General features: G+C 43.6%; 1 protein-coding gene across 1 annotated transcript in view; it reads right to left on the bottom strand.

Annotated features, from left to right (window-relative positions):
* Nucleotides 1-44: 44 nt before the first annotated feature.
* MAP2K5 (mitogen-activated protein kinase kinase 5) overlaps nucleotides 45-18454 on the bottom strand; it is a 122726-nt gene continuing 104316 nt past the window's right edge. The window contains exons 21-22 of the mRNA XM_042474986.1: nucleotides 15264-15309; nucleotides 45-420 (exon numbers count right to left, since the gene is read on the bottom strand). Of these exons, the coding sequence (XP_042330920.1) occupies nucleotides 304-420; nucleotides 15264-15309 (163 nt within the window). The 3' untranslated portion in view covers nucleotides 45-303. The remainder of the gene's footprint in view (nucleotides 421-15263; nucleotides 15310-18454) is intronic.

Raw genomic sequence — 18454 nt, 5'->3', positions numbered from 1 at the left:
AGATTTTTTCTCCCCTATCAAAAGGTGCATAAAATACTCAGAAGCAAGGAAATATATATTTGGTTTAATAAAATATATATAATAATAATATTGTCTTAAATGTGCTGAATAAGTCCTCGTGATGCAGGATAAGGTGATAGTGAGTGTGTGCATGGCAGTCTTTGCTTTAGCTTTATAGAATATCCAAACGCCTTCTTTGGATGAAATGCAGCGGAGGAAAATCTCCTACGAAAGCGAAGGTAGTCTGAGTGGGCTTTGGCAAGTATCTCTTACTTTCTCTTGAACATACAGCATCCGTCTTGTTCAATGAGACCCTTGTTGTTGTTGCTGCTGTGAACGCCTCTCTTCAAGCATCCGGCAAACCCACATGGACACCACCTCGGCATTGCCGTCGTTGAACTGGACAATGAAGAGGTGACCCTAAAAAAAAGCAAAGATGGACTCATGAATGCACGTCACTCAGACATTGGGTGATGCCCCCTCCCCCCAGACTCCTTTTCAACGGAGATGCCAGGGCTGGACCAAAGGCCTTCTGCAAGGCATGGCAAGGGTTTTTCCAATGAAGTATGACCTGCTGCTTAACCACTAAACCAGGATTTTGTTTTCTGCAAAGTATCTTAGTCTGCATGTGTGCGTAGAAGTCACAGTCATTTTAGTCTGGAATATCAATATGCAGCACCTTTGAGATTGCACCTGTGAAAGAGGTAGCATGAGCTTTTGTAAACTTGGGTCCAAAACACACACCACAGAAACAATCCAGTTTGAGACCACTTTAACTGCCCTGGGTCAATGCTAAGGAATCCAGGGAACTGTAGTCTAATGCAGCATCAGAGCTCTCTCTGACAGAGAAGTCTCAATGTCCTGCAAAAGTAGTTCCCAGAATCCCCTAGCATTGAGCAAGGACAGTTAAAATGGTGTCAAACTGGATTATTCCTCCAGTGTGTTTTGGACCTTGGTCTGCTTTCTCAGATCCACAGAGGGAAGCGTTGCTCAGGAAGGACATTTATAACTAGATTGTATGAACAGCAATAGAAATGCAAAACGGTTGGTCTGGTGTCAGGTGATAAGCTCAGTTTTAACAATTGTTATTGAGGGAGAAACGCAGGAGAAGAAATGCTGCCTAAGGCCAGGGCAGGTGGATGACCACAGGAATGGCCAGAAGAGTTTTGGAATGTCCTGTGTTCAATGCACCAGACCAATAAGTTTTGCATTTCTATGGCTATTCATACATAAAGGTCAGGTGGGAAAAATCTTTTGAGCGTTCCCAAGACAAGATTCGTACTAACGGCGCAAAGGGCATTTTCTGTTGCGGCCCCGCAATCTTGGAACGCTCTCCCTGAGGAGCTCCGCTTAGCCCCCTCCCTGGAGTCGTTCAAGAAGAACCTGAAGACTCATTTATTTTGTCAAGCTTTCCCTCACATGTCCTGATTGTTTTTTCCCTGTGTATCGTGTATTGTACTGTATTTTTAGATTGATTAGTAATTTTTAACTGATTTTATGATGGATTTTAACGATGCATAGTTATGTCTGGTTTTAATTGGGGTATTTTTTTCATTGTTAAATCTGTTTTCTTTTTAATCTGTATTGTATTGTATTTGTATTGTTTGTAAACCGCTGTGATCGTGGGAATGGCGGTACAGAAATAAAATTTCAATCAATCAATCAATCAATCAAGTCCTTCCTGGGCACCAAATCAATCCATGTGTCAAAGGAAGGAGACTAAGGGCCTGTACAGACAGGCCAAAATAAAGCTGCTTCGTGTCACTTTGGAGGTATGCTAGTTAAATGATGCATGCATCTTAAGAAGCCATAAGCTGCACCAAAGCCATGCTCTGGTCCTAAGGACTGGAAAGGGTCAAGAGCCAGCCTCCTTTAAGGGCAGCAGACCACAAGGTTTCCGACATGCCTACAGCCAATGTAGGTTTTTGTTTTTGGCCTAAACAGACTGTGTCCTCATCTCTCCAATATTCCACCGTTCATCCCCATGATGACCTCCTATCTTCTGCATGTCCTCCTATCTTCTGAAATGGCTGGCGTAAACTGCATTTTTGGACTGTGTTGTTCACTGTCACCTCTGAGTAAACATGCAGACTGACATGCAAAGCTTCGGATATTCTTTCCTGCTATTGGCTTCCAAAGATTGCTTTTTCTCTGTAGCTGCTACTTGCTAGTATCAAACACGTATTATTCTACGCTTAGCCCTGGATGACACTTGGCTTTCGCGATGTGCTTCCAGTGTCCGCTTTCCCAATGAGTTGCAATTGGACCATTAACACAACTCTATCCTTCTCTGCTGATGTGTGGATCGTCCAGTCTTCCTATGCGCTCACAATCTTAAGATCACTGATCTGTGCAGTTGGGACATGGGTCCAAGGCGGTGTCTTTACGTTGTGTGGATAACCTCCCACTAAATCATAAACTTCCAGTGTCTCCATTATCCCTCTCTGATGTGAGCCAGGAAACCCACTTGGGCAAGATGTCACACTCTCTCAGCCTCAGAGGATGGTAATGGCAAAGTTTAAAGGACCATCTCTACCAAAAAAGATGAGGTTGGGTGCAACAGAGCTCCCAACAGTTGGGTGGGTTGACCTTACTTCCAGGACAATGAAATGAAGGATTCCTGAACCCAGAGACTTATGTATTTGTTAAGAACTGTGCAACCTCTGAGGAAGTAGGCTCAAGTCTACAAAAGCTCAAGCTACCAATTTCTTTCAGTTCATCTCAAGGGAGCTACAAGATCCCTTTGCAAACGGATTTTCCAGACGAACACAGCTGCATCTTTGAATACTGCCTCCTTATTTTTGCCGGTCTTCTTCCTCCTTTCTGAATGGGTCAATCTCCTCTGCACCCAGGTCACTGTTATCTCCATAAAGATCAGGTTGCGGCACCCTACACACTACAATGATTCTGCTGGCTCAGGCTCAAAGAAGAAAGGACGAGAGATGACCATTGCAACTCCTCCGCCATTTTGCTTCTAGCTTGACCCTGGGATCCAAGCTTGGGACCAGATGGCAAGCTGGGCACTTCCTCCAGACCAACTTAAAGGACTCTGGGGAAAGTTTTGCTCTTTCGGTGGTAAGAGATTGAGTGCCGGGAAAAAGGTCAGGTCAGAGGGGCCTCTGGATGGATGCCGGTGAGTGTCAGGCCGCCTAATGGTCTCTGCCAACTCCGAAAATGAGATAAACAATGACAAACCAGGCGTTTTAAATGAACTTGTCAGATCTTGTTTTCTTGAGAAGGGCTGCCTTTGCAAAGCCACTGGGCCCCCGGGAAGGAGGACATCGCAGCCTGGGTCTATCTGGCTTTGGGTTAATAGCAGCGTCCAAGCGATCGCTTACCTCCTTAGGTTTCTCCGTCCTCCTGCTGTTCTGCTTACAAAGGGAGCATCTATATATTTAATTCCCCGCTCTGTTTGCAAAGGAATTTTCTTGAACTTGAATCTTACCAACAAGGTCTTTAAACAATCTAATTAACGGTGTATTCTCTCTTCCTGGACCAGGAGGGCTGGGAGATGCCCAGCAAGATTGCTGGCTGTAACTGCTGCTTAATGTCTGTTTAAGGATGCTGCTGCTTTTGTTCATTTAATGGCAGAACACTGGAATACACACACACACACACACACACACACACAGAGAGAGAGAGAGAGAGAGAGAGAGAGAGAGAGAGAGAGAGATCCACCTATTTATTTTTTGTATCACACTTGGACGATTCGTTTTTCACTAATATACACATTTTCATGCCCGATTTTTGATTGGAGAAATCTATTCTGCAAATAGGAGATGTGTGAGTTTTGGAGGATAACTGAGTTTTGGCTCACTCCGTGGTGCAAAAGGCAGTATGCGCACACCTTCAAGTTGCCTGTCAACTTATGGTGACCCCATGAATTATATATGGGTTTTCCAGACCTGTCAGACAAACTAGACTTAGGGTGCATCTATGCTACAGAAATAATACAATTTGGCCACCTTGATCCTATGCAATCCTGGGATTTGTGGTTTTGCAAGGTCTTCAGCCTTCTTTGCCAAAGCGGGCTGCTGCCTCACCAAACTACAAATCCCAGGATTTTGTAGGATGGAGCCATGGCAGTTAAAGCAGTATCAAACGGCATTATTTCTACAGTGTCTAGATGAAATGGGATGTTCCATATTCACAAAAATGGCAAGTAGAGGGGAAAGGAGAGCTGACTCTGTGCAGGTATCAATGATAAAAAAGAGAAGATCCTAACCGTTGCATTTGGGAGCAAACCTCGTCAGAACGATTGCAGTGCCCTCGGAAGGCCCTTCAAATACAGTTTATTAGTGTGTGATATTAAAAGGGTGTTTTTATTGCATGATATAATGCAGTGGGGCCGAGGGTACTCTGCTGAAAGACCTCGCACTTCGAAGTGTAATGAACCCAGAGCCCAGCAAACATTATACTGTACATTAACCTATCGTTAACGGCACATTAGGACTGGGAGCATTGCATGCTCAATGGCCAGGCCTCCAGTCAGGACAGCACACAGAGAAAGGGAAAAACACACAACCCTTGCACAGAAGAAGAAAAAGGAAGATAAATATTCCTCTTGGCAACATGGTCTGGTTCTACCAAAAGGATTTCCTCATTGCTTAGCGAACAGTTGTAAGACTCTTGCACGCTCCTCACTGAAAAAGCTCCACAGCCTGGGAATATTTCATGTGCGGCACTTCTCTATTAGCAAGCGCAGACACTTTCCATCAGACAGAACATGGCAGCTGTAAGCAGATTTTGGGAAAGGCTCCTTTTCTGGGGACTAGAACTAGAAATCTCATGGTGATTGGGGTCTTTCTAGGAGTCAAAAATGAACTCTTCCAAGCTCTGGTTTCTTCGCCTGGAACGCGTTTTATGTAACTCAGGAGCCTTTTTCGGCTTGGTCCTGACCAGGAGCAATGGATACAAACTACAGGAAAAGGGATCCCACCTAAATATTAGAAAGAACGTCCTAAAAGTAAAAGCAGTTTGTAGTTTTGTGAGACATTTAGCATTCTCTTGTCAGAGAGAACTAAAATTCCCAGGGTTTCACAAGACGGAGCCATGGCAGCGAATGCAGCGTCAACCAGGATTATTTCTGCAGTGCGGATGTAGTCTCTCTCTCTCTCTCTTTTTCTCACATACATCCTACACACATCACCAGATTAAGAAAATTGCTGCAGGGAAGGGTAAGACTTGCATTTCATATGTATGAGCACACACCGCATGTGTATACAGACCACACTATTTCTGAAATGCTGAAAGGTGAGTCTTGCCCGTCTCTGCAGCAATTTCGTCATCCTGATGCTTCCTCTTGCCACTTTTATTCCCTACCTGACCTGGCTTAATCTGCCTCCAAAAATTTGGAGAGCCGCATTCGACTTCTCGGAAAGTAACCTTAAAATTGCAATCTTGTCAGAATCCCGGCGTTGTATCCTTCGCTCCTTCAACTAATGAGGTTATGACCAAATGCTCATTATAATTGCTTTAGACTCCTTTTAATTTTCAAGCTTATTAATCATAAGAAGAGTTATTTAAAATTGCATAAATTAATCTTAGATTAAAAGCCCATCAAAGCCTCAAAACAATTAAGAATAAGTGGGATTTCCCTGGGGCAGCAAGTTTTATTTTAATAGTGTAGCCAGGTGGATACCGGAACATTTGAAATGCGGGCGGCAATGATTAATGTTTGCAGCGATTTCGGAGGAGAGGTTTCAAAATGGCAACTTTGGAAGCCTCATCTTGAGCTTACGGTACAATGCAATCTATTGTTCCTCCTGTACACTAATGAACATTTTAATTACAGCGCATGGTAGGGCACCGAACTGTGCAAAGAGGCCAGCGCCACCATTTTGAAATGGCAATGGAAGGGAGTTGGGGGCACCTTCCTTGCTTTATTTCTTATTTTTAAGCCAAGAGTTGAGGACATTCAGTCCTCCGAAGAGTAATGTGTAGCTCAAAACTTGTCATCGGATGCCTCCGTTCCAATTAAATAGTCCAAATTAGAAGATACAGTACTGTATTGCTTACCTTACTACTTCCGTCAGATGTTGCAAAACTTTTGAATAAATCAAGAAAGACTAAAATCTACCTTTGGCTGCATAAGCATAGATTAGGGCCCAAATTCTAAGTGTTGCTAATGGGTAAAAGTTGGTTTCTGTGCATCCTATGTACAATTTTGCAGAGATCAAATGTAGCCCCTGCTTTTTAAAATTACAATAACAGACATAGGTTTGTATACAAACTCTGTGAAAATCTGTCCATCCATTCCTCGCCATTAAGGTTCTTTTCAAATGCCAAAATATGTTCAGCATCTTTCCTAAGCCTTCATTTGCATCCCTTGGACCCCCCATTTTGTGCATCTGAGGAAGTAGGCTCAAGCCTACCAAAGCTGATACTGCCAGCATCTTTCTTCCAGTTTGTCTCTAAGGTGCTACAAGATGCTTTGCAAACTGATTTCCAGGACTGACACGGCTATGTCTTTGAATTCAGACACAGGTTTATGGAGAGTCCAGTGGAAGCGGGAAAGTGAAGGAAAGATGCTGAATGTATTTTGGCATTTGAGAAAAGAACCTTAATGGTGAGGAATGGATGGACAGTTTCACAGCGAGTAGACATCGCCTGGTCCTCCGCCGCTTGCAATGCTTCTAATCACTTCCAACTTTGCAGCCTTGCCTTGCCTTCAGTGGGAGCCAAAACCCAGAAGCGTTCAAATGGTGCAAAACCAGAGCGCCTTCTCCCCCTGACCATGCTTAATTTAAAAATTAGAAAGTGGAGCAGGACACGCAAAAACCCAGAAGTTGATTGAAACCAAATGTAAATCCCTGCCAAGCCCATTTAAACGCCGGGGACTTTCATAGCCAATTAGTTGCTCCGTGTGAAGGCAGGGCAAAGTTAAGCCTGATCACTGTGTGATGCTAAATAACTAAATTCAGGAGCGTATGAAATATTTATCCCCTCCGTTTATCACGACTGGGGTCCGCAAAGTGTAAACGAGACAAAAATCGATTCCTCGCCACCCTCGGATCAATGCTCCCCCACCGCAAATGGTTCAAGGCATCTGTTTCCTCTGAATTTTTGTGTTGACTATGGCAGATTTGGTCTTAATTGTGGTTGTTTATCTCTTGCCGTCCCTTGGGGGGGTGTGTCCTCATCTCCCAATAACTAATACTTAACACTCATCCCACATCTAAAGCTACTCCGAATCCTCAACAGGTTTAAGGGGGGGGTCTCTTAAAATTATTGAAAGAGTCAAGGCAGGAGGCTTTGTGAAGGATGCATTCTCCTCTCTGCAAGCAGCTGGGCCCAATGGCCACCAGGGAAGGGACAACAAAGGTGCTAAAAGGCCCTTTCGCAATTGCAACTGGGCCGCCGGGAATTGGGTCGGGGGCAATGGGGGGGATACAGATAAATAAAGAGAGGGCTTTGATGGCGAAGGGCTGGAGGGGAGGGGGACGGTGGGGGAGGAACCCAAACACAGAGGTTGCGGCTGTCTGTCGAGGCAAAGAAAGTGACTGTCACAATGAAATGCTGTCCATCACCTTGAAAATCCAATTAAGCCACGTTTGGCATTGGCCCTCTTAGCAGAAATACTTAAGACGTAAGTCCATCGGCTCCGCAAATGAGAAAGTGGGTTTGCATTGGCAGAAACAACATTGTCAACATCAACTCCTCCTCCTATTACTCCTCCTCTTCCTCCATTATTATTATTGTTGTTGTTGTTGTTGTTGTGGGTTCGATCCCTGTTCAGCCATGAAACCCATTGGGTGACATTCGCCAAGTCATACCTTCTCAGCCACAGGGAAAGGCAATGGTAAATCTCTGAACAAACCTTGCTAAGAAAAACCCATGATAGGTTTGCCTTAGAGTCGCCATAAGTCAGTCATGACCTGAACACCACAACCACAACAGCAACAAGAACTATTATTATTATTATTGGCCAGGAATCCCTCCTGCGCACTGATGTCCATGTACCAGTCTTACAGGGTGGGAAACTCTTCATAGCTGCACAGATGGTGCAAACTTTACAGCACTCTATAAATAAAGGTTAATAATTTGGGGCTGGGCCTGTAAGTAGATCCCTCCCAGGATAACAGGGCTGGGGCCACGCAGCCCAAGGCTTAACTCAAAATTGCATATGTCTGGTCAAGACCTTTCTTTAATACATACATTTGCCCGGAAATGAAGACCCGCCATGACTGGGTTTCTGTTATGTGAAGGGAAAGAAAACCCCTCTCCCTTAGTCCTCCTTCTCTCCCTCTTGCATTTAGTATCTGCCGATGCGCTTCGGCCCGTTCCACTTGAAAGTCTATTTTTATCTGTTTAGACAAATCATTAAGGGACAAAGGCAAGTGTTGTTCCTTTCGGTGGGGCTGGGGCTGGAGGGGTCCCCTGTGGACCGTGTCCTAGATTAACAAGCCAGTGTTGACTTAGCTCTCTGCACCGTTTTGGATTAATTGACACAACCAGGCAAGGACTTCTGGGACCTTTACATCGTGCCACGGGACAAAATTGGGGGCTGACGGTGCCCTCACCCAGATAGACTGGTCCTCAGCCTCCAATGTAATGTCAACATGAGCGGGTAGCTACTAGGAAAGGGCCTTCTTGGTGGCAGTACCTCTGCTGTCAAACACTACAGAAAATTTGGAAGATGTGCACTTCTGCTATCTGATTCTTTCCTTTAAGCTATCTGGAAAAGTCCTTTTTAAGAACTGGATACAAACCTTGTAAGAAACTAAAGAAACCAGGAAATGTTATGTGTTGGAAACCAGCCTGGGTTTTGCCACACAGCTAGCATTAATGAACTGGCTCTACTGTTTTCAGGACTGACTTTGTAGACAAGGTTTAAAAAGGTATTTTTTTTTGTGTCTATTTTTCATCTTTCTGATTAACCGATGCAAACTGATAACACAGGTTGAACTAGGGATCCTCCATTTTGATGGTACTGTGGTCAAGGGTCTGTATTGTCCAGTTTTGGACACCAAGAAGGAAACTGACAAACTAAAATGTATCTACAGAAGGGTGACCAAGATGGTCAAAGGTCTAGAAACCAAGCCCTATGAGGAATGGCTTAGGGAGTTGACCATGCTTCGCTTGGAGAAGAGAAGACTGAAAGATGACATGCTACTTATCCATAAATATCTGAAAGGATGGCATGCGGAAGGTGGAACGAGCTTGTCTTCTGCTCTCCAGAATCTGAATCTGAAAGAGTCCACCTAAACATTAGGAAGCGCTTCTTTAATATAAGAGCCGTTTGACAGTGGAATAGACTGCCTTGGAGGGTGATGGAGTCTCCTTCATTTGGAGATCTTTAAGCAGAGGTGTGTGTTGGAGTAGATGCCCCTTATGACAATTTCCAAATCTACATGCAAGGGCAGCAACCACAAAAATTCCTCTAGAGTGTTGTGGGAACTGCGTGGTCCGCCAGGGCTGTGGAACTGCAGCTCTCAAAGTTCCTATGCACTGGCTGTGCTGGTTAGGACTGTTGGGAGTTGAAGTCCAGCAACATCTGGAAGCTCACATGTTTCTCACACCGGCTGTGGGTTTATATGAATTTTCAGTAAGAAAATGGGGATTCCCAGTTTTGCAAGATATAAAGCAGCCCCTTAGTTCTGCATCAGGATGAAGCTGTCCACAAACAAGGATCAAGAAAGCAAGAAGGCTCCCTTTTGATGCCTTTTGTCAATGGATACAGTAAAACTGACTCTTATAACTCGGAAAGTAGACTCCATTCTGTTTGCGTTTCCTGTGTCCTGTAATTATACAACAGTGCTTAAGAATGTGAAGCCCACTCCCTCCTTAGCACTACATAATGCTGTGCATTTAGTAACTGGTTATTGCGGCCACACAGTTTATACAACCACAAACTTTTAATGGAAGGCAGGGGACACATTAGCTCCTCTCCCAGTGAAATGCAAGGACTTCCCTGCGCTTTTCAGGGAAGATTGCATTCAGCAAGACTGGAAAGCCATGATACAAAAAGCACTAAAGAGGCTAGTAAAAATTGAAATCAGAAAGGGAAAAAGCCATGGCTAGGCAACTATCCGAATATACACAGTCGGTCCAGCACACACAGCGGATCAAAAGATGTATCTGCAAGACCTTTGTGGGCTTTTCCTCTTGCTATTTACAACTTACAACCATCTTCCAAGGTTTTATTTTTTAAAAAAATTTGAATATGGAACAGTTGACCTGTATTATGCAAGAGGCCTAATTCATTACTATGCCAGATTTTGCTAGGGTTGGTATCTAAGTGGTTAGTTCAGATTTGGGACATCTTGCAGAAAGCCTGCTCTGAACTTTCTAGCATTAGCGCATGCTTCTGCAGAGTATTCACCCAGGGATCACAGCTACCTCTAAAAGATGCAGCTGCAGAAAAAGCCCCAGAAACCAGGCCATCCTTTTAAACAGTCCTCAAAAGGAGACAATTTCCATGTTAGCAGGCTTGCTGAAACTCTCCCTGCCACTGAACAGCGAGAACAGATAATAACCATTAGTAAATCAAACTCCTTGGCCATATCCAGCTGTGCCTCGCGCATTTACATACAGATAGAATGGGTATATGTTTTTAATATGTATGCGATAACGCACTTTCTCCTCACAGCTGAAGTGTGTCTTACAAAAGGAGGAGGCGGACGGGAACGCCATCGCCATGAGATAATAAAGTGACCTAGATAAAGTATTAGCCAGCGATTGATCTCAAACAGGGGAAGGCTGCCTCTCTGACCCGGTTACTTACTATGCATAGATTCCATTAAATAGAGCTTAGGAATTGAAAGCTTCGAGAAAACGGTGCCACGGAGGCCAAGACAGACGGAGTCCACACTGGAGTGTGTGCACCTTGCGTCCTATCGCAAATCCTGGCGGCATTCAGCCACACCTGCAGGGCTACATTTGTCTCCCTCTGCAGATAAATGCACCTGCAGAAAAGGTGCTTTCTGTGACGATGACGCCCACCTGTATGCAAACAGGAGAAGGAAAATGGGGGCTCTCTTATTTGGCCAACCGATGCAAACTTTCGTGTTTCAGAACAGTTCAGCTGATGCATCGAACCTGGAACAGGAAGACTTGAGAAAGACTGTCGTTCCCTTAAATACAAAGGTTGCTGGGACTATCTCCATATTGCAGAAATGATCCAGATTAACACTACCTTTAACTGCCATGGTTCCATGCTATGGAATTCTGGGAACTGTTGTTGTGGCACCAGAGCTCTCTGGAAACTATTTTACAATTCCCAGAATATTATCAATATTAAAATTAATATTATTATTTATAATAATGGTATACAATTCCCAGACTTCCATAGCACTGAGACATAGCAATTAAAGTGGTGTCAACCTGGATTATTTCTGCAGTGCAGACACAGCCTGGGTGGACATGGGTCAATCATGTAATTTCAGCCTTTGTGGGATTATTGGGAAAATAAAAGGGGAGAACTGTTACTGACCTGGTTTCTCCTGGTTGAAAGACACAGAGGTGTCCACACAAGACACTAAGGTGAGGAACGATGGTTATAATCACTTTAAGAAGCTGGCTTTTTGAAATGCACTTAATAATTTAGCAATCATTGAGGGGGGGGGAACAGATTAGAACTCCACAATCTCTTTCTTTTGCCGCCACTCTTTAATTACGCTAAATTGTCTGTACGGTCCCAATATCTTCCAGAGCTAATATCTAGAGAGCCCGAAGCATCTATTTTTATCTCTCCCCCTTCCACCCCGCCGGGTACGAATGACTTACAAACGCCCTTCTTTTCTCCAGAAGGCTTTCAAAAGTCTAATCGCCTTGGCTAGACTCTCTCTCTTGCTTCCTGACCCTTCTTCGCCATTTGGCGAAATCACCTGCTGCCTCGCCAGACGCCTTCTCCCTTCTAATAGCTGAAGAAATTACCTGCCAAGAGATGCCAGGTCGGCTTTCCAAAAGGCTTAGCAGAAATCCACACAGGTAGATAAAACCAACAGCTCTGAGCCACGGTGGCCAAAAGGAGCCTCCAAGAAATACTGTTGTTGTTGTGCGCCTTCAAGTCATTTCTGACTTAAAGCAACCTTAAGGTTGGAAAGAACCTAGAGTTGGAAAGAACCTATCCTAGGGTTTTCTTGGCAGGATTTGTTCCTAGGAGGTTTGCCACTGCCTTCCTCTGAGGCTGAGAGTATGTGACTTGCCCAAGATCACCCAGTAGGTTTCATGGCCAAGCTAGGAATTAAACCCTGGTTTCCAGAGTCATAGTCCAATACACAAACCACTACACTATACTGTCTCTCCATCTTACTACATCATTGCATTTAATGGGACTTGAGCATCCATGGATTTTGGTATGCATGGGAGATCTTGGGACCAAACCCCAGTAGAGACCAAAGTACCGTTGTACTTCCATACTCTCCTTGAAAGTTTTGAGAACAATCTATTTGGTCATAGTTGGACTGATACAGGACTGGGAGGGATCCTGACCTGCTCCAAGATGCCCATTTTGATGTTCTGGGTCTGGGTTTCTGGCTGAAGCCACATCTTTGATCCAGAAGACATACGCATCACTTCTGGGAACACGAAAAGCCAGCAAAATGGCTGCCCAAAGAGGGGTTCCTATCTATGGGATGGGTATTGTGGTTTTATTATGGTTTTAATGTTTGTAATTTCATACTATTTTTAGCTGATGCTTTTAATTGTTTTATGGCACTATGTTTTTAGAATTGGATCCCTTTGGGGAGAAAGGTGGGATAGAAATAAAATAAAAAAATATGTGTGTATCTAATTTTTTTAAAATGGTATTGGAGGGTAGGTTGGCTATTATGCTCAGTTCCTTGCAGAAGTCATCAATGCCTATGTTCCTCTGCAGCTGGAAAAGGTTGCAAGAATGGGAAACAGTAGGACAAACCCATAACTCCTCAGCTCTGGATCATAAGCAAGATGGGGGCTCATCTTATGGCTTTGCTGGGACAAAGAAGATTCTGCAAGAGCTGTCTGTGTCCCAGTGCAAGCAACTTGTTTGGGTCTCTGAGTGGGGCATTAAAGCAGGGCATCCACCAGCCTTTCCTCCAAATGTAGAGGCTTACAACCCTATTGACTAACTAGGCATTCTGGATAAGCAATTGCATAAGGAGCCGGTTACAGGGAATGGGAAACAGCATGGGCGAAAGCCCTAAATCATCTAAAACAGAAATAAAAGCAAAACCCTACTCTCCTTTTGGAGCCATCACCCTTTTTTAATTATTAAGTGGAGGCAGCGGAGGGAATGGGATCCTGTCTTATGAGCAGAAGCCGGGACTTCAGGGCAGGTAGTTGGAAAGATATATAACTCGGTGTCATTGCCGTTCCTGTCGGCGTCACCCCTTGGCCCCCGTCTTTATGACTTTACACCCCGGAGTGGTGTTATAGCTTCCAAAGACTACACATATATATATACCGAGGGCTGGAAAGCGCGATCTGCAGATGTTTTATTTATAAGTGGCAGGCCTATTGCATCACAGAGAGCAGGCATTTGCAGAGAGATACAGGTTTTATGAAACCCCATTTCTGTTGGTTTAATAGTCAAGCTACCCAGCCATAGAATAATAATGCGCAAGGTAACTGCATCTCCCTCTCTAGAACCTGTTCCAAGTTCTCTCAGATGTGACTAAGTGCGGGAACCTTCCAACCATCAAAAGTTAATAAAAAGAGAGGCAAATTAAGGCAGCCTCAACCATCACTATTGAGTGAAAAGAACGGACGGCAAGGAGGAGAGAAAGAAAGAGTTCCAGCTCACTAAGAGATTGCGCGCAATTGCCTGAACACCTATCTTTGACATCAACAGACATTGTTTGTGTGCGTTTGTGCCTTTGAGTCGCCTGTCGACTAATGGCCACCCCATGAATTTAGTAAGGTTTTTCTTAGGCAAGGAATACTCACAGGTATTTTTGTCAGCTGTTGTTGTTGTGTGCCTTCAAGTCATTTCCGACTTAAGGTTATTTGTTCAGAGGAGGTTATGAGGCTGAGAGCATGCGACTTGCGCAAGGTCACCCAATGGGTTTCCATGGCCTAGTAGGGCATTGAAGTCTGGTTTGCAGAGTTATAGACTAACATTCAAACCACTATGCCATGGTGGCACATTTTTGTCAGTTCCTTCCTCCGAAATATAGCCTACAGCACCTGGAACCCACTGGCGTTCTCCCATCCTAGTAGTAGCCAGGGCTGATCCTGCTTGACTTCCAAGATCAGGATCTGGAGCCTTTAGGGTATTTATTTGCAGGGGAATTAAGATACACAACTGAATACCTTACAAAGAGGGAGCAGATCCAGGGAAAGTATCTTCATGGTCTAGACCAGTCCAGCCCAGTCCATTTCCCCATTCTCTTTGGCTTCTAATTTTGATGGGAGCACACCATCCATCTTGCCTTCCTGACACAGTTTGCCATTGGGAAACAAAGAATTATCCTCTATTCTTTACCCAGGAAAGGATAAAAGTAATCAGTGGGTAAATATGTATTATTAGAAACAAAAGGTATTTGTTCCTTTTTACACATTGGTTACATACACAAAAATGAAGGGCTTAAGGGAAATTAAATTTCTGTTGTAGCTTTGGAAAGGTAAGTGCAAACCCTGTCATGTTTTAACCTTGTTGTAACTACGGAGGACATTGCATGAGGACATTGACCACCCCAAATAAGAATTCTGTCTTTGCAAATGATTTTTTCCTTCAGTCCTCAAATTCCTAGCTTTGCAGAAACTTTAAAATTCAGTCGAGTATTTAGAGATATAGTTCAGGCACATAAAAAGAAAAAGGGCAGGCAAAGTGACTGTGGGAATAGGAACGCAGCAAATATAAAAATCCTAGGTGCGAACCATTTTTGCTGTTTCACTTTCTGCAATGCTGGGGATTTGCTAGAATGCACAATTCTGTTCATATATGCTAGCACTGAATGAATAGAAATGGTTGTAAAATTCAGAAAAGTATATAAAAAGGGGAAGAAATAAATAAATTAAGGGGGTTAATCTGAATGATTTCTGCCATGATCTGACCTGAATATTAGCCCATAATGAATGAAACCAAGCACCAGAAAGACATTTGCTGAAAGGCATCCCATGCCTGTCATTACAGCCTTTACAGAAGAGAGCTAACAATGACAATGAACCTAAGAAACAAATTGATGCATGCCTTGCCAACGTCTGCTGGCTGTCAGGGCTAGAAGCAAAATTTAGATTTAACGTTAGTTAACTTATGGAAAGAGAACAATCAACAAACTTCCAGATGTCATAAATTAGTAGAAAGTTTTGTTGCTTGTGTCTTTGGGGAGAAAACTCACCATTAACTCTTCTGGGGCCGGCCGTTCTTTTGGTTGCTTTCTCATACTGTAAGCCAAAAGAAAGAGAGGAATAAACGCTAAAGGTTCACTGAAGATTTTAAAAATAAATCTGGTTATGCTTAGCCAAAGGGAATAAACCAAAACATGACAAACCAAAAACAGCCTAATATATGAAACTTGATAAATGGCTCTAAACTGTGCTTGAAAAATTGACATTTTGTAAGGTTGATAGTTTTGGGTACAATCAACTAATCCAGCTGGTCAACATCTTATTGACTCTGTTATTGAGCCACTTCACACATTAATTTTTTAATTTTAGCTTAGAACCTTTTCAAATATACACATAAAACATGGGAGTGTGAAAGGGGTGAACATATATCTTACAAGCTGACGCACTATTGCTCAATGAAAGTTTGCATCTTTAAATCTGCAGACTGAGGCTGCATCTGCATGGCAGAAATAATGCAGTTGGACACCGCTTTAACTGCCATGGCTCAAAGCTATACAATTCTGTGATTTGGAGTTTTGTGAGATATCTAGCCTTCTCTGTCAGAGATCTCTGGTGCCACAACAAACTAAAACCCCCAGGATTTCCTACCACTGAGCTCAAGCAGTTAAAGTGGTGTCAAACTGCATTATTTCTGCAGTGCAGAAGTGGCCTAAGAGATGCTTCCACAATCACTTCTGTCAGTTGCTTCCTCACTGGGACATTTATGGGAATGGACTTGCTTGCTGAGATGTGAATACTGTAGTAAACTTCCAAGGAGGCGAGCTGCAATAACGTTTGCACTCCATTAGAGTTTTATTCTTGCAGTAGGTACCTTCTGTTTCTGTTCATGTTGCCACATTTAAAGTCTGTGCTTTCAAACAATTCACAAACACAATCACTTCCATAAACCTTAAAAGAGCCCTCTTAAAGGTAGCACTGCATTTGTCATCCACATTTGATTATTTATGGATTTTATTAGTATGTTCTCTCTAGGAGTATCTAGGTCCTCCAGCACAACTCCATGGCCAACTTTAACCAAAAGTCGCACTGAAGGACCTGGAGAATCCTAGAGAGAACACTTCATCAGGCCTTTGTAGCTCCTCCAGAGCAATTCTATGCTCAATGTTTGGCAGATGCTGACCACAGAGTTGCATCGGAGGACCTAGAGAGTCCCGGAGAATGTTGTCTCTGGTAAAAACATAGTGTTTTTGTTATTTTCAGTTTTTCTACCTTCACAGCAAAGGCCAGCAAATGTGGATGAGTGTATTATCCCTCCATTCAAGAGAGGAGTTTGTTGTTGTTAGCCGCCCTTAAGTCGATCCTGATTCATGGCGACTCTGTGGATAAGACATCTCCAAGACTTCCTGACCTCCAACTGCTCTGCTCAGGTCCTGTAAATTCATACCCATGAATTCCCTATTTGAGTCTATCCATCTGGCGTGCAGTCATCCTCACTTTCTACTACCTTCTACCTTTCCTAGTATTATTGTCTTTTCTAATGAGTCGTGCCTTCTCATGATGTGGCCAAAGTACAACAGCCTCATCTTGGCTTCCAGGGAGGTTTCCAGCTTGATCTGTTCAAGGACTCATTGGTTTGCCTTCTTGGCCATCCCCAGTATCCTAAGCACTTTTCTCCAGCACCACATTTCAAATTAATTGCATTTCTTCCTATCTGCTTTCTTTACTGTCCATCTCTTGCATCTATACATGGTGCTAGGGAACACCTAAGGAACCTAAGATCCATCAATAAAATTGTAGGCAATTTGAACTGGAGACACTCCCTGGGCTTTCAGGCTCAGAATTATATCTGCTACAGACTATACTCTTGTCCGAGGCAAAAGGAGATACAGAAAAAAGTCAACGAAGGATGGTCTCCAATCTTTTTAACTTGTAAGAGGTGGCGGCAATAAACAGGCAAGTCAACAAGGGATCTTAAAGATTACATAAAATATGAAATGAGAAGTCCTATTAGGTGAGGGAAATGAGAGATGTGGTTTGAGGAAGGAACAGAAAATAAGAGTACGTAACATTACTGGTATGGACAAAGGAATTTATTTTGCAGGGACTTTGGGAAGTTAATCATGTGTGTGTGTATGTGTGTGTATATATAGCATATATTAGTAATGATGGAATTGTAGTTGAGTATTTGTGGATATGTTTGTGTACTTAACAGGGTTAAGATTTTGTCATGTTACGTTTATTACGTCATGTTGTGTAGAAGTGTTACTTGCAGGGCAAGCAGCGCCCAAAGTGCAGATGCCATAGAGCACTCTGGCCATTGTTCAATGCAATTTAGGTTGCACAAACCCCACTAAATGTCAAGGCGAAGTAGGTGGTAGCAACGCATCGGATGGATCGCTCTCCTTGCACAGCCGAACCGACAGAGGGTTGCTGCTTTTGCGTTCTTGCAAGCCATTCAAGCCGCCTTGGCAACAGTCTTAATCTGACATTCCAAAGTAACCGGATCTCGTGGGAGAAGGAGGCTATTATCTGCCATCATTTATGCTTCAGCCTGACATCTGTGGACATTTCTATAGAGGTTAGCCCTCCTCCTGGCTCAATTAAAAAAATATAAAAACGATATGCTCTCAGATTAATCTCTGGGTACAGAGGGAAAGGAACAGACCCCCCCCCCTCATTTTGCCAGAGCAGGATAGATCACAGGCAATTATGGCTCCGGCATAAAAACCTAATCTGCCTGAAACTGGATTAGTCCCATAATAAACCCAAGCCTTGTATTTATTATTTCAATTAACTGTAAACTTGCACGGTTAATTCTTTTGTCAGACAATCACCCTTTGGGAGACTCCAGGGGAGGTTCTTTCGCATTAGTTTTAGGTCTGTGCCACTGGAATACGCCCAAATTCTCTGAAGATACCAGCCACAGATGTTGGTGAAACGTCAGGAATAAACTCTTCTAGAACATGGCCACAACGCCCGAAAAACCCACAAAAAGCTCTTTTTCAGGTGCCAATCCTTGGCCACCTCCTTGAAAGTCAATTCTGATGGAAGTGATCCAACGTTCCTTTCAAAGGAAAGGAGAGCTGAAGTCAAGGAACCTAGGGAAGGGTGTTTGATGGGGATCGGTGCGGACTGCCAACTTCAACGTCTTTTAATCCAGAAATCCTCATCGCCGTTGCCATTGGGGTCCAAGTCTCCATCATGTTTGTTGCTGTTGCTCTCCGCATGGTGTTGAGCATCC

Source organism: Sceloporus undulatus, chromosome 6 (genome assembly GCF_019175285.1).
Source record: "Sceloporus undulatus isolate JIND9_A2432 ecotype Alabama chromosome 6, SceUnd_v1.1, whole genome shotgun sequence".
Lineage (NCBI taxonomy): Eukaryota > Metazoa > Chordata > Lepidosauria > Squamata > Phrynosomatidae > Sceloporus > Sceloporus undulatus.
The sequence above is the reverse complement of the archived record's forward strand: the minus strand, read 5'-3'. Positions and strand labels throughout refer to the sequence as shown.